Here is a 16,698-nt window from a genome sequence, read left to right as displayed (position 1 = left end):
TAACAGCTGCACCTTATAAGTCCTCAGTTATTCTTTGAGTTATTTCAGAATAACAATCACTATTAAAACATCCAAAGTTAGTCTATTTATTGCATAACATTGTGCTATCATCTTAAGTGATACATGAATCTGAAATGTAATTTAGCTAAATATCAAATGGTTTCTCTCAATAAAGATGACTCTTTTCTTTCTGAATAATGGGGAAAAGGAAAGAGTATGAATTATATGTCAGTGACACCTCAGCTCACATCCTGGTTATCAGCAATCCGGATGTGAACAAGGTATTATATGTGTGCACTCCATACCTCCTCTTCTGAGATGTGAAAATAATAATGATTTTTGAGGGATGAGAAGATTTTTTGTTTTTGAATTTTATTTATTTATTTTTTATACAGCAGGTTCTTATTGCTTATCTCTTTTATACATGTTAGTGTATATATGTCAATCCCAATCTCCCAATGAGGGATGAGAAGATTAAATGAAATAAATTTTCTTCATAAGTCTAATTTCCCTTTCTTTTTTATAGTTAATAAAAATTTATAATTTTATAGTTTAATAATTCATATTCTGTATGAGTTATAGAATTTAGAATGCTACCAGTAGCAAAAAGCTTCAAATTCATTAATTCTACCCAATATTTTTACATATAAGTAAAGAGTCCAAAGAGGATTTTCTTTACCTAGGTCCCCCTAGCTGTAGGGGAAGCTTTCAGAGACAGAATGGAGCAGAGTGAATTAAGAGCTTTGGAGTCTGACAGACCTGGCTCTAAAGCCACAAGATACCACTTTCTAGATTTGAGACAGCGGAAAAATTATCTTCTTTGTGTTTCAGTTCCTTTATCTTTAAAATGGTAATAAGGAGTTCCCTGACAGCCTAGTGGTAAGGATTCTGGGCTTTCACTCCTGGGGCCCAGGTTCAATCCCTGGTTGGGGAACTAAGATCTTGCAAGCAAAAAGAAAAAGGAAATAGACCAGAAATTATACATATAAAATGGTAATAATATATATCTCATAGAGTTGTGAAAATTAAATGATGCATAAAAACAGATTAATTCATGTGCAATAAATAAAGGATAAATTATAATGTGTACAATCATTCAATTATTTCATTATTCAATTTTTATGTACAAAGAGTATGACACTTTCATCTGATAGCAACCCAGATTTCTGACTTAAATATCTTACCTGAAAACTCTCTTTAAGAATTAGTGTAAAGCAATAATGAAAACAATGGGTTACATAACACATGAATCCCGGTTTAATAAGTAGCTGTTTCCAGAAAATTCCTAACATAAAATTCCTAACATAAAATAGTCATCCATAAATATGTGTTGGGCTACTGGCACATGAAGAAGGACATCTGGGGAGTTGTTTTCTCAGGATTAAAGAGGCTTTATGTTCAATTTTCCAACTTCTCTTATGAAATCTCTCTCTGAACAATAGCACAGGTTGTGTGTTATATGTTGACATGAAACAGTGTAATCTGTTACTAAGAATTTTTTTACTCTGAACTACCTGACTTGTATTGGGTTTAATGTTAGTGTTGCAAGTAACCAAATCAACAGGCTTAAAATCCCCTCTGACTTCTTTTCCCCTTAAAGCCCTTCATAGTCTTATTTTCCCCAACTCCCTAGTATACTCCTGCTACAATAAGAAGGCTGGTCTTTTCATCTCAAAATCACATACCCTTTCTTATTTGTGCCTATCTTGGCCTGACCTTAGGCCCAGTGTTTGGCACATAGTAACAATAAATGGTTTACTATTATTATTATTATCACTATTATTGTATTGCCTATAAACTCAACCCTTCATTCAAGGCCTAATCGAAATCCCTCCTCCTTCTCCTAATTTCTAATCTGGCTTCCTTACATCTACTCTTAATATTAATACTATATTATACTCTATTCACCCACTTTATAACCCACTTTAGTTTCCTATTTTAGCTTTCCTCCCTCTCCATAGAAGTTTTTAAGAACTTATATATTTTACTTTATTTACAATTTTAAAACTATGTTTGAGAGCATTCTGTTCATCTGAACATCCACAGGTTCAAAGCCATTTAAATTGCTGCATTGCACTGAACTGGTAGACTGTGTTTTCATTAATGTGGTCTTCAATTTGCATCTGATTTGTTTGCCACTGAGTATTAGAGAAGAGCCCTGAATTTGGAAATTAGTGCTAGGTGTCCTGCTATTCATTGTTCTACCTCCAATAATACCTAACCTCTAGAGACTTCCCTTTCTCTATGAAAGAATTCTATAGCCTTTTTCGTCTTTTTAGTTCTAAAATAATGATTCTGTGTATATATATATATATATATATATATATATATATATATATATATATATATATATATTTATCACATTGGTGAGTGACACCCAAGAGTCAGGATCCAAGTGCTGGGAACACAATGCAGGTGTATTCTCATATCTGCTTTTAAATTCAAATGTAGCTATATCACACATCATGTAGTCTCTGAAAAACACTTTGTACGCTCATGAGAGAATGCAAATGAAAAAAAGGAAGATAAGATCTTCCTGCTATTATGAAAATAGTTTTGACCTTGTGGACCCCCTAAAAACTATGCACACTTTGAGAACTGCTGGGTATAGGGAAACAACCAGCTCTCTTAGGCAATAATGGTTCAGGACCACAAGGAAAATGACAATATCTCCCTCTTCAAAGAAACACCCTTGCATTTCAGTCACGTTACAGACAGCCTATTTTACTGCAAAAACTCTTCATTGGCTTATGCTGCTCCCATCTCCAGAACAGCCGCCTTCCCTGCCCTCATCTCTCCCTATGGAATAACTGTGCATCAAGGTCTTGGTTTTAAGTGCATTGGTTTCCTCATCTGTAAAATGGAAACCTCATAGTGATTTTGTGAAGATTAAATAAGACAATTTCTGTAAAATACTAACAGTTCCTACCAGATAATAAGAGCTCAGTGAATATCATCTATTCCTGTGTTTCTTGTTGTCATAATTATTATTACATTTCTGCCTCACTTAAATTAACTATATTCCCCAGATCCATCCTGGGGATACTTGAAACATAGAGACCACTTAATCAGACTGATGAATGAATTAAAGAATGAAGAAATAAATTTTGTAGGTTTTTTTGTAGTTCATTAAGTTCTTTTTGATGGCTTAAATAATAGCATATTTTTGAAATGGGTCAGCATAAAGGAGTGCTAAGAATTCTGGACCAAGAAGGCAAGGTGCTTACTCAACTGCAGATTACCAGCTAATAGATCTTATACAAGTAATAGCATCCTTTCAGAACTTCCCTCTGAAAAATGAGCAAATACTTTTTTGCTCATTTTACAGCAATTTTGAGAGGATCAAATAAAAAAATACTACACCCCAAAACAAGCCCCAAACTGCGAGGAGTCAAGCAAATACAAAGGATTGTTGTTGCTATTGTTGTTGTTATCAAACAGTTAGTTGGCTATTTTAATAATGTCTGCTTTCTAATGACATTAATTCTTGATTTTCTTAAATGAAACATTATTTTCTTCTTTTTTAACAGTTAGATATTATCAAGGTATGAGTGAACCTACAATTCTTTGTTACCAAATGTGGGACATAGAAAAACTGAAATGAAAATGACATATTTTATGATTTTACTTTACAAATGATCTCTTGTGTTTCATCATTCCAGGTGCCTGTGGTGGCCATACTGGGCTCAGGCGGGGGGTTCCGAGCCATGGTAGGATTCTCTGGTGTGATGAAGGCACTGTATGAATCAGGCATTTTAGATTGCGCTACCTACATTGCTGGTCTTTCTGGATCTACGTGGTTAGTATACATTTTAAATCTTAGTTTTGTCATCCTAAATGCTTAGCGTTTATCTACCTGAAACTTAGAAAAGAAATGAGGATTTAGAAAATTGACATTAACTTCAAATTACTGAAATATTCCAGCTTGATGCAATAATTTGTTTCTTAAAAATATTTTTTAAGGCAAATTCATACCTAATGATGACTGTTGTCATAAGTTTTCTCCCTTTAAGCCCATTTGTGACTTAAAATGTAGTTAAACATAAAACAAAAAAATAGGTCAATTGAAATAATTCTATAGTAATATCTCAGAAGTGGAATAACATACTCTGCCCATAATTAATTTAATCTTCCTATAATTTACTGATTTGTAATCTTGCAGCGATCATGTCTAAGTCTACATGATTCACTAGGTATTCATTTTCTTCTTTAAGGCAAATAGAATGAAATGCAAGATACCTTAGTATACAGAAGAAGGAAACAACTTTTGAATGAAGAAATGCAATAAATTTCACTGATTTATATCTAATTATGAAATTAATCCTTTAAATGTATCTAAGCTCAGCTAAATTTGGAGACAGAGTTAAAGCATCTGCATGTATAATATTTGTATACTGTAGATTTGCATTTTCAAGAATATATTTATAAAACATTTTCAAAGACAATACTATGTACTTTTTGGTTTGCTTACCTCACATAAGCACATTGAAAATCAAATATTTAGTCCTTGCTTAGATGTCTCAAATAAAAGTATCACCTTATCATAGAACTTCTGATATTGGCTTATAAGGCCTTTTAGTCACTCAGCCATGGTAAAACTTATCTTTTATAATATTTTATTATATATAAATATATAACATATGTATTATATAAGTATATATCATATAATTACAATATATATAATAATATATATTATATATGTCTATATTTTAAAATTTCTGTGTCTTCTCATCCTGTGAGATGGCTATGAGTTTCTTCATCTTTCAAGTAAAGAAAATATGATTCAGAAGGCAAGTGGTTTGTCCAAGATCACTAGCAGAGCCAACATATAGACTTAGGATTTCGATCCCCTACTCTAGGTTCTTTCAACTAAACCAGAACCTTCTCTTGGACAGCTATATATTCTATATCAGTGGTCCCTAAGCTTTTTGGCACCAGGGACCGGTTTCATGGAAGACAATTTTTCCACTGGGGGGAAGATGGTTCAGGAGGTAATGCCAGCGATGGGGAGAGGCAGATGAAGCTTCACTCACTCGCCTAATGCTCACCTCCTGCTGCGTGGCCTGGTTCCTAACGGTCTGCGACCCAGGGGTTGGGGACCCCTGTTCTACATAGAGATTCACATTTAAAGAGTCTATAGTTTCTTAAATATTTTGAACCAGATTCTTTAGTTAAAAAACAAAAACTTAGAACCATGGTTGCCACCTTCTTTGTATGTACTCTCAAAATGATTTGTCTTTTTTGAAAGAAAGGTGTAGCCCATCATTATTCTTCCCCTTGAAGGAAAGAGCATGCACCTGCCTGTTTAATGAGTAATATGAATGTGATGGAAAAACTTGGACCCTTAGATTAATTCATCTATTCAAGCATTTTATTATTACTCTTCAGGTAGTTTTCTTTATCTGTATTCACTGATTTTTAGATCCCTGTGGTCCATCACTGACTAATATATTGCAAGAAGCTTGCTTCCTTAAATTCATCTAACAAAGAAAGACCAGGCCTTGAGTGCTATTTTAGTGCTGTAATAGTGTATATTTGTGTTTAATTACAGCTGCAGTCATTGCTTTGGTTATAGATTTGGGAAAACATCAAAGATCCCCTGTCAGGGTTCTGAAAACAAGTCGTACAAAATGTAATTAAGAGAATTTTAGATGTTACAGGCCAATCATTTAAATACTATAGGCCACCTTAAATTCCTGCTCTATCCTTCAGTGTTTAATTTCCTCAAAGGTTAGCCTTTTCTTTTTTTTTTTTTAAAATGTATACATTTTAATGTTGCAGGAAGTTGACTTTAGAATTAGCCTATCTCTTTTTTTTTTTAACATCTTTAATGGAGTATAATTGCTTTTACAATGGTGTGTTAGTTTCTGCTGTATAACAAAGTGAATCAGCTATATGTATACATATATACCCATATCCCCTCCCTCTTGTGTCTCCCTCCCACCCTCCCTATCCCACCCCTTTAGGTGGTCACAAAGCACTGAGCTGAAGCCTTTTCTTAGTTATTCTATTTCCTTAAAATCCATGTACTCCTAAAATCCTACAATCATTTTTCACCAAGAGGCCACATAATTTCCAAATATAATGGTGTCTTTTGAAGTTCTTATTCTCCTCAACTTTTGGGGGGAGTCAGGGAGGATGAAGTTGGGAGTTGAGATATTTCACACGTTCAATTGTCCCTCTTTCAAATCCCTCCTACCATGCCTTTTCCCCCCCATCCTCTCTGATTGCTCTCTCCTCATAGCTGTCTTTTCTACTTCCACTACTTTTCTCCTTAAAATGAGCTTTCCTCCAGGCCCTCCCCTTTTTTCTATTATATCAACACATCCTCCCTTCCCTTGGTAATTTCACCAATTTGTACCACTTCAGTTATTACCATCAATAATTTAATTTGTAGTTCTTCAAAACATCCAAAAACTTACTGGAAGAAAAGCAAGCAAGAAAGGAAGGAAGGAAGGAAGGAAGGAAGGAAGGAAGGAAGGAAGGGAGAAAGAAAGAAAGAAAGAAAGAAAGAAAGAAAGAAAGAAAGAAAGAAAGAAAGAAAGAAAGAAAGAAAGAAAGAAAGAAAGAAAGAAAAGAAAGGAAGGAAGGAAGGAAGGAAGGAAGGAAGGAAGGAAGGAAGGAAGGAAGGAAGGAGGGAGGGAGGGAGGGAGGGAGAGAGGGAGGAAAGAAAAAGAAAGAAAGAAAGAAGGAAGGAAGGAAGGAAAGAAAGAAAGAGAGGAAGGAAGGAAGGGAGGGAAGAAGGAAGGGAGAAAGAAAACCCTAATGGACAATGCAAAGTAGCCATCAGAGAAGAGAATCAAGGGAAGATGGGTTTGCAGAGGTCAAGCATGGGAGTGCTTCACAAAGTAGTGGGTATTTTAATAGAGGAAAGATCTATGAGAAGCTTCGCTTAGAACTGGGTTTGGAGATTTCATGGTTTTAGCGAAAATTACTAGATAAAGTAAATGAAAGGCACTTTTGATCATGAAATTACAAATAAGAAATGAATAGGCGATGAAAGAAAGAAAGGTGGGAATGTGAACCTTAGTAGGAGCCATCTATTATTTCAAGATGGGGAATATAGGACCCAGGAAATGTTTTTGTTTTATTTTGTTTTCAGAATATAAAAGACTAGAGCATTTTTGTAGAAGTCTGAGGTGAAGGTAATAGTATAGAGGGATAGATGGAAGATAAAGAAATAGATGGATCTTGGATATAAAGAGATTCGGGCAGAGACAGGACAGGACAAGATAAAAAGCACAAGTGAAGCTATTAACCATGGAGAAAAGAGACACTTCCTGAGACAAAAGAAAAGGTGGTCAGGATGATTCATATTAACAATTTTCTCTCAAACAGTATAGGTGAGAAGGTAGAAAGTTCAAAGGAAGGAATTCGGAAACACTTGGAAAAAGAAAGTACACTCTTGTGTTGTATAAGTTTTTATATTCTGCTGATACATGACCATTACCTGGCACAAATTAGGTAATACGGAAATATCTGGAGAAGGCTTGGACCTCCCGTAAAGTTTTCTGTGATCACAAAAGAGAATTTTATGTAAGACAAAGCTTTTCTTATAATTGCTACTATCTTTATGATAATTATTTCTGAAATTATTTTTGGATGATAGTTGTTATTTGTTAAATGTAAGAATTAGCCAAGCAGGAGAACTGGCCTGAGTGAACTAGTGACAGTAATCCTGTGTTATTTTGCTCAGTGAGCACAGCTGTCTTCCTCAGCACAGCTGTTCATTTGTGGTGTCACAGGGCTATTGGATTTCGACTGCTGTGTTTGTATGACATTACCGTCTAAAGAGAAATGAGAGCAGCTCTGTGTCTATAGGCAATGGGACCCAATTCATTAAGCTATAAAAAAGAATTCAAGAATGGAAACTTTCAGTTTAGCATCTGAAGAATTCATGGGACATTGAAAAATGAACCAATTTTAGTAGGAGCTGACCTGTAAGAAATGATAGGCTAAAAGATCAAGATTATGTTAGAGAAAATATGTTGTTTGAGGTGAAGACTGTGCTAACGAACCTCTCCCACTTGTCACGTGTTTAATGACTAAATGAAGCCTTGCATAAGCAACTACATTTTGGGGAAAAACTAATCTAGGAATTTCTTTAGGATTTCAGGATATTTGCTTCACAATGTCGAGGGTCTTGTTAAGACATTCCAAACCTTTACTGCATATGAGAATCACTTCTGGCACTTTTTTAAGCAGAGAAATTCTAAATGTTTACCCCTGAAGATTCTGATTAGGAAGGTCCTGGGGAGCCAGACACTGATATTTTAAAATTTTGACTCTGTGATTTGGAGGCAGGAAGTGAACTGAGAATTCCTTGTTCTCTGGCATAATTTAAAGTTTTATTTTTAACTTTGTACTTAGCCTAAAATGCATTCATATGGAGAATGAGGTGTCCCATCATATAAATATATTGAAAAATTAGAGGTGAATATTTTCAGATTTATAGAGAAATAAATTGAAGACCCTTTCATTCAATAATTATTTATAGAGGCCCTGCTATGTCTAAGACACTTAGTTTTTGAAACTTGATTGGTATAATTGGGAGTCACTTATTGGTGAAGAGATGAAAATTAAGGCTTAACTACAGAGTTGAGGCTTGTATGCTTTAGATGGTAATATGTCCACAGAAGCTCATGATAGCTGAATTCTGCCTTGGTGCAATCAAAGAAACAAACAAACAAACGAAAAGCAAAAAAAGCAATTTAAGGAAAACTGACCATTGCCTGCTATTCCATCTTTAGCTGTCACCAAAGCCAAAATCCAAGTCTTAGATGTTACCATAATGATGTCATGAAATGTCTATCCAATTCACACTTGTTACTTCTAAGGAAAATGGGCTCATACATGCTGAACAAGCAGAGAACCTTAGCCCCAATGCAAATGGTTGAGGTATTCTAGGTCTTTCTGTCTTTCCATAGGGCTTGTATACTCGAGCCAACCGCTTCGTGGGAGGGAAAGAAAGAGAGAAAGGGGGAGAGAGAGACTCCCCAAGTGAATGAGTTTACTTCAACCTTTAGAGAGCAGAAATGGACTGCTACCGTTCTACATGGAGCAAAAAAGAGAGAATTGGACTGACATGCATATGCACTTGACCTCTTAAAATGATCTGCCTCTGAAACTGTGGCACAGATTCCTAGGTTTTGAGCAATCTCTGAACCTCAGAGGAAGGATTTTCTTAGTCTAGATCCAATGGCGAACATTGGGAGGAAGGGAAGAGAAAAGAGGAGCCTCCAGATCTTGCTGGAGGAAATCCATGAGGCTGAGGTACTTGTTAGAATCTTACATTGATTCATTTTAAAGACCAACTAAATAGAGATGGAGAAGAGAAGTCTTAAATAACGTGGATGAGATGTGAGTAATGACATCATTCTGCTGAACAGTTAGAAATGACAACTTCCAATAGCAGAATGATCATATCATTTCCTCTTCACCTACCTTAAAAAAAAAAATTCTGTGGCTAAATTGATTTCTGCTGACATTGTTTGTTTGATTCTTTTCCTTGTTTTTAATCCTGCTTCATTAAAGAAAGGATTTGATGTATCTTAATAATAAAGTAAAACTGGATTGCATACAATAAAGATAGAAGTGGAAAAAAGTATATGTTTGTGTGTGTGTAATATATATATGTATAAAACTAGAAACTAGATTAAAAGTTCATGCTATAACCTGTAGCTTTGGGAGGCATGAGACACAGACTTTGGTTTCAGGTTTCTAGAATTCAAGGCAAAATCCAAACTATGCACAGTTATATAATGCACATTTTTAATAAGTTAAGGGCAAGCCAATGATCCATGGATGTAGAAATTATTCTTGATACTAAGACCAGTAAAGAATTTCTTAATGTTCTCATAAAGAATGAAACATATCCTGAATAGTTCCAGAACTGATCACTTAGAGATTCAAAAAGAAGTTTTATTTTCCCATTTTTATTGTATCCTTAAATGTAAACCAATATCATTACACCAATGTGTGCATTTATTGAAAAGCATGATGAGGTCCAGAATCAGACCTTTGTTCATCTAGATGAATCATGTGGTAGACCTTGGAATAACTATAGGAATGGATGGACTCTGCATCTTTCTAGCAATCTCAGCTGTATTTTTAATAGATATTTGGTGATTATATCAGGCTTGAGTTCAGAGTAAGTCTATCTGATTTATCATTATCTCATGTTGTGAGAAATGTTAAGAATCCAGTTTATATAATAAAGACCTTTTAAGAATGTTTAATTTTTTTTGCAGAACATGTGTTCCATTTTAGGTCTGTCATCACTCTTCATTTGTTAAGTTTTAATTATTCTCAGTTTGTCTCTAAAGAACTCTGAATCCAACAAGAAATTCTAATTTAATGTTAAGTGGGAGTAGTTTGGTCTCTAAGAACTGAAATCTTACTTTCAAGATTTTTTAAAAATAAAGGCTATCAGGGGAGAGAACAGATTTTAAATTTGAGTTCTATTATTAATTGGGGAACTGTGAACATGTTATTTATTTATTATTATTATTTATTTTTTCTGTGATAGTTTTTTTTTTTAACATCTTTATTGGAGTATAATTGCTTTACAATGGTGTGTTAGTTTCTGCTTTATAACAAAGTGAATCAGTTATACATATACATATGTTCCCATATCTCTTCCCTCTTGCGTCTCCCTCCCTCAAACCCTCCCTATCCCACCCCTCTAGGTGGTCACAAAGCACCGAGCTGATCTCCCTTTGCTATGCGGCTGCTTCCCACTAGCTATCTATTTTACGTTTGGTAGTGTATATATGTCCATGCCACTCTCTCACTTTGTCACAGCTTACCCTTCCCCCTCCCCATATCCTCAAGTCCATTCTCTAGTAAGTCTGTGTCTTTATTCCTGTCTTGCCCCTAGGTTCTTCATGACCTTTTTTTTTTTCTTAGATTCCATATATATGTGTTAGCATACGGTATTTGTTTTTCTCTTTCTGACTTACTTCATTCTGTATGACAGACTCTAGGTCCATCCACCTCACTACAAATAACTCAGTTTCATTTCTTTTTATGACTGAGTAATATTCCATTGTATATATGTGCCACATCTTCTTTATCCATTCATCTGTTGACGGACACTTAGGTTGCTTCCATGAACATGTTATTTAAATTCATCAGTCCTCTGCTTATCTTTAAAATAGAAGAATTGAAAGCTATCACACGTCTTCAAGACAACAGCTTATGAGCAATTAGCCAGCACAGGCCTAGAACATTCCAAGACTCAATAACAGTTAGTTTTCTCCCCTCCATGAAGGGAAGATAAATCACTATGGTGGCATTTTGATATGAATGTCAGGGAGACAGGAGATTTAAATATGTGCTACATTCTCTTTGGTTGGGTGAAGTGGTAGAGTATTTCTTTCATTAGTTTGTGCTCTCAGTTCAACAGTTCAATATACTGTGCTTGTCGTATACTAGGCATTTGCTAATCATTGAGACTAAAAAAGATAAATAAGCAAAGTTTTCCTTGCAGATGGTCACAACTAATTAGCGGAGACAGATAAGTAAACTAATAATTAATATTTAGTTTGAGAGCTACAATATTAGAGATATTGGTTCCCGGGAGGATCATAACTTAATGTTTACTATCTAATATCAAATACCAAGGCATATGGTGATTTCCAGCATCACTAGAAGTGGCCAAATGGCTGTTGGCCAAGAATCTTCACAAGAAAGCGTTTATCTTTCAGACCTACTCCTCTCCATGATTTCACCATTAGATTTGTATGCTCAGAAATTCTGAGACCTACAGTTGGCAAGGCTTGGGATTCTGTCTAGTTGGCTAATGGACAATTAAAAAAAATAACAACACACACACACACAATTGTCAGGAGAATTAGGCATTCACAATTGTTTGCACAGCACATTTTCTACCTATAGATAATCATAATGGAAAGTCAAATTATCAAATTGCTTGGCTAGTATTTTATCCAGCAAGTCAATTTATTTACATGGCTCTCACTGTGTTGTGTCATCAGTCTCTGATGGTCTGATAGGGATACCCATTCCTGGAGACTAGACAGTGAAGAGTTGGCCCAATAGGGCATCCTCTCCTCTGGACTGTGCAGGAGAAGTCCAGTGTTTCCTCTGAGACCTCTCCTTTACTTCCATTGTAGAACAGCTATATTCTGATTGTTGCATCCTTTCCTGAAATGAGTTAATATCGTCAATCAGAAAATCAGTTAACCAACTATTTCTATTATTCTTTCATTTTCTGATGACAAAGATGACTGCTTTCTTTGGAGACTATTTACTGTGTGATGCCCTTTATCGTTACTGATTGTCTTTTGTTTTCTTTACAGGTACATGTCAACTTTATATTCTCACCCTGATTTTCCAGAGAAAGGGCCAGAGGAGATTAACGAAGAGCTAATGAAAAGTGTTAGCCACAACCCTCTTTTACTTCTCACACCACAGAAAATTAAAAGATACATTGAGTCTTTATGGAAGAAGAAAAGCTCTGGACAACCTGTCACCTTTACTGATATCTTTGGGATGTTAATAGGAGAAACACTAATTCACAATGTAAGCCTTGGCTCAGTCTACAATCCTTTTAATACAAGAAGACCATGTATACCGTAATGTTTTAAATAAAACAAAATACGATACATTTTGTAAAAGTCAGTTGACTCACCTTATCCTATCAACATGTACTGAGTACATACTCCCTGCCAGACATAACTCTTCTATAATACGTTTCATTCTACATTACATTAGTTCTTACCAGCTTACTAATTTATTCTAACTATGTGTCAGTTTTGTTGTTGTTTTTTGTTTTTTTTGGGTTTTTTTTGGCCACACCGCGCGGCTTGCGGGATCTTAGTTCCGCGACCAGGGATTGAACCCGAGCCCTCGGCAGTGAGAGCACAGAGTCCTAAACGCTGGACTGCCAGCGAACTCCCTACGTGTCAGTTTTGATATATAGGGAAATACTTTTGTATTCCTTTTCTTTGGAAAAATACACATTTTAACCCTTAACTGCCCATTCTGCCCAAATAGCAATCTTTTTAGATAAAGAGGTGAATACAAGTAATATTTAAATAGCAGAAGAAGAATGGAGCTTGCCTGGAGAGAGTCAGGAAAAAAAGGAGTGAATCACATGGAAGAAACCCATTCGACACATGACAACAGAGCGACATTTTATCTGAACATGAAACAGGGCGGGTAGAGTTTGTGCCAGGGAATCTGGGGGCTCAATTCCTTCTGGGCTCCCTAGCTGCCAAACATCGACAGTCCCGAGACGTATAGCTCTTTTTAGAATGAAGGTAATTACCTCCATAGAGCTTACTTTTTGTTGTTTTTCAGGATCAGAGGTTCCTAGAAGTCATAAGACTATTTTTATTACAAAAATTTTGTGTCTTGATTAGAAGTACTATTTTACATAGTTTTTTAAAATCTGTATCTGTTTGTATATGTAAAACCTTTTCTTTCTTCTGTGGACAGAGAATGAACACTACCTTGAGTAGTTTGAAGGAAAAAGTCAATACTGGACAGTGCCCTTTGCCTCTTTTCACCTGTCTCCATGTCAAACCCGATGTCTCAGAGCTGATGTTTGCAGGTATGGAATTTCCTCTTGCAAAACATTTCCTGGAAACTTTGAACTGTGGTTTCTAATGATTTTCTTTAGAGGAAGATCATAAGCAATTTTAGTTGCTTATTTTAATATATTTTCTGTAACATAAAAACTTTTGAAAATATAAGAATATTTTAAGCTAGATGATTTTCTGGTTGTAGGGACTATCCTATGAAACTAGTTACTAGTATATCTTCATTCAAATTAGTGGAAAAGAAGATATAAAATTAAATCATGAATATAATCAATATTCAATTTTAATTATTCATTTCTCAAGGATTTTTAACAAAATACTATGCCTAGGGCTTTTAGGCAAGGCATATATTTTTGTTTGCTGCTTATCTGTTCATTAAATTGGGTAACATGATACCTGTTTATCATTCAAAACACTATTCTAATTTTTATAATTCAGCACCTTAAAAGTACTAGTCTGTACTTGTGGCAGCTGGTGAACAAAATGCCTCATTTTGTTAAATCTCAGAGGTAAACATTTATTTCTTCTGTAGCTCTGTTTCTTGTTGGGTGCTCTAAAAGTATGTGACGTCCTACTTCTCCGGGCCACTGCCAGTCTGAGTCTGCAGTGTGGTAGAATTTCTGACTGTGGCTAGTAGGGTTCACTGTATTTTTATGAAAAGTATCTCAGTGACATCAGTCACACCATGAGCTTAAAAAAATCATTGTGAATAGCATGTAATTACTAGATTTATATCTAGAATTCTTTTGCAGTTTTACCAAGTCTCACTTTTTCTTCAACCGACTACTGTCAAGCAAGAATTTTGAATAGTTTATAAAAGCAGTGCACCTGGAATTCATTCATTCAACAAGTGTTTATCAATTATCTTGGCTAAAATGTTTCTCATGCTTATGGTTCAGAAAGCACTTATCATATTTATTGTCTTATTCAATATTTACTACAACCCAGGGAGGGAAGGAGGTATTTTTATCTCTGCTTCACAGAAAAAAATAAAATAAAACCTCAGAAAGATTCAGTGATTTGCACATTGCCACATAGAAAGTAAGTAGCAGAGTTGAGAATTGGTCTTGAAATACTTTGTTCTTTTTATAAAAATATTGGCTTCTCTGATTACTGATGATGTAGAATATAGTATGCCAGGTGCTGAACATGAACTCCCTTCCCCTCCACAGTATATTACCCTTTTTCTGTAAGACCTGATAGTATGTTTGAGAAATTTACAATAGTTATTAAAGAAGTTAAAGCACAAGAGAGAACAGAATGTTACTATGCACTGTTTCCTTGACCAAGTTGTGTGACACCTTTTAGCCTCAGTTTTCTCATCTGTTAAATGAGGATGAGACTCTCCTTATAGTATTTTGCTAAATAAATGAGGTAAAGTATGTAAAGTACTTAAAACAATTGCAGGCCCAAATCAAGTTTCAATAAATCTTAACAATGTGGAGTGTTCTATGAAAGCTGTATGAGAAGAGTCAAAGGTCTGAAGATGAATAGAATTTGTATATGAAAGGCAAATTTAATTCTTGGATGGGGGGTTCAGGCATGCAGTAAGAGTGTCGGATAACCATGGCATACTCAGCAACAATGAGGAACCACACTTTGTGATGGAGTTCATAGGGAGAGTTAAGATTCTATCATATATGAAAAGTAAGGGCCATGATAAATTGTTTTTTTCTTGTTGGTGGTTTGGTTTTGTTTTGTTTTTGCTTTCCCATAGCTATTGTCTTATGAGGTCTTGGAATGCTTGGAAATTGGTTGGTAAATACCACTAGCATGCCAGTCAAATTTGTGCATAGCCAAACAAGGCTTCTTTTACCCCAGAAGCATTATGATTTAGTTAAACAAGCATTAAACTAATTTGGAAGCCTTGTCTTACTTCTAAGCTGAAATACCTTGGATGGATCATTTAATCTCTCTGATTCTTATTTTCCTCATTATTAAAAAGAAGGATATTAATAAACATCAGTTTTATCGTACAGAGCTATTAAGCCAACTGCATGAGATAGGGATAATACTGAATATGATAAAGGGACATAAAAATATAATAGTTTTATTGTTACTGTTACGATTGTGAACGGCATTTTCACAGTTGTCTCTTTCTATTCTGAAGTTTTAGCCAGCAGCCTTTCTCAAGAGAAAATCTGACTACAATAATTAAAGAATAAATAATATTTCCAGCGAGTGAATATTTTGGATTCATCTAGAGTGAGAAACGGCTGTCTTATGTGCAGTTAGTAGTCTTTCAACCTGGATGTGTCTGATTTGGGCCAACTGCCTAATTTCAATATTGTTACTGAGATGAGAGAAGCCCCATTAACCTTCATTGTTAAGTTTCTATGATGAAGAGGTTCAAGCTGTTTCTTCCAACAGAGTTGGACAAAACCATCAAACGTTAGTTATGTTGATCTTGTACCCAGATAAGACATTCAAAGGGGCATGTTATGAGTGTTTGGTAGCTTGAGTTATTGGGGAAAAAGAAAAAGGAGACATGTCTATACTTTATGCCTTTAAATTTGCTTAGATTAAAATGGATATTCAAGAAAAACAAGTTAAAATATTATTTGAATTATATTATAAAAAGTCAAAGACCCAAATTACCTTACAGAAGTTTTATCAACTTTACTTCAACAATACCAGAGAATGTTTATCTTCCCTCTTAGAAAAGTTTTAAACACTTTCCCCTTTTGAAGACTTTAAACACATAAATATTAGTTGTTTAAATGGTTAGATATTTTTGGTTCCTCCACTTCACTACATTTCTAGTAGGATTTCAAACTTTCATTTTAAAGTTTCCATTGGTCAGTAAATTGCATTTACTGAGCATAATTTATAGACTTAACAACATGTTAAGTTCTTTAACAGACACTATAGAAGTAAAAATATAGTACTTCCTCAAGAAGTCTATAGTCCCATTAACGAGACAAAAAGAAAACATGAAAAATTAGTAGCCCATACACATAGAATACTACTATCTTTTAGAGTATGTAGAACTGACATAAATTGTAAGATATTAGAGATTTAGTATAGTCATAAGAAAGACTTCATGAGGGTGATGGAACTCAGATTTAAGTTGAACTTGGAAAGATCTAACAATTGGGGGTGAAAAGTCAACTTTGTGTGAACAGTATAAGAA

At 34.9% G+C, this 16,698-nt stretch overlaps 1 protein-coding gene across 5 annotated transcripts in view; it reads left to right on the top strand.

Annotated features, from left to right (window-relative positions):
* Positions 1-16,698, top strand: part of PLA2G4A (phospholipase A2 group IVA) — a 157,376-nt gene that overhangs the window by 99,342 nt on the left and 41,336 nt on the right. For all 5 annotated transcript variants that reach the window (XM_082472967.1, XM_082472963.1, XM_082472964.1 and 2 more), the window contains 3 exons: positions 3,663-3,799; positions 12,321-12,543; positions 13,462-13,576. In XM_082472967.1, coding sequence (XP_082329093.1) covers positions 3,663-3,799; positions 12,321-12,543; positions 13,462-13,576 — 475 coding nt within the window. The remainder of the gene's footprint in view (positions 1-3,662; positions 3,800-12,320; positions 12,544-13,461; positions 13,577-16,698) is intronic.

The sequence above is a fragment of the Balaenoptera physalus genome (assembly GCF_965194825.1).
Source record: "Balaenoptera physalus genome assembly, chromosome: 1".
Classification (NCBI taxonomy): domain Eukaryota; kingdom Metazoa; phylum Chordata; class Mammalia; order Artiodactyla; family Balaenopteridae; genus Balaenoptera; species Balaenoptera physalus.
This window is presented reverse-complemented; position numbering and strand designations above follow the sequence as displayed.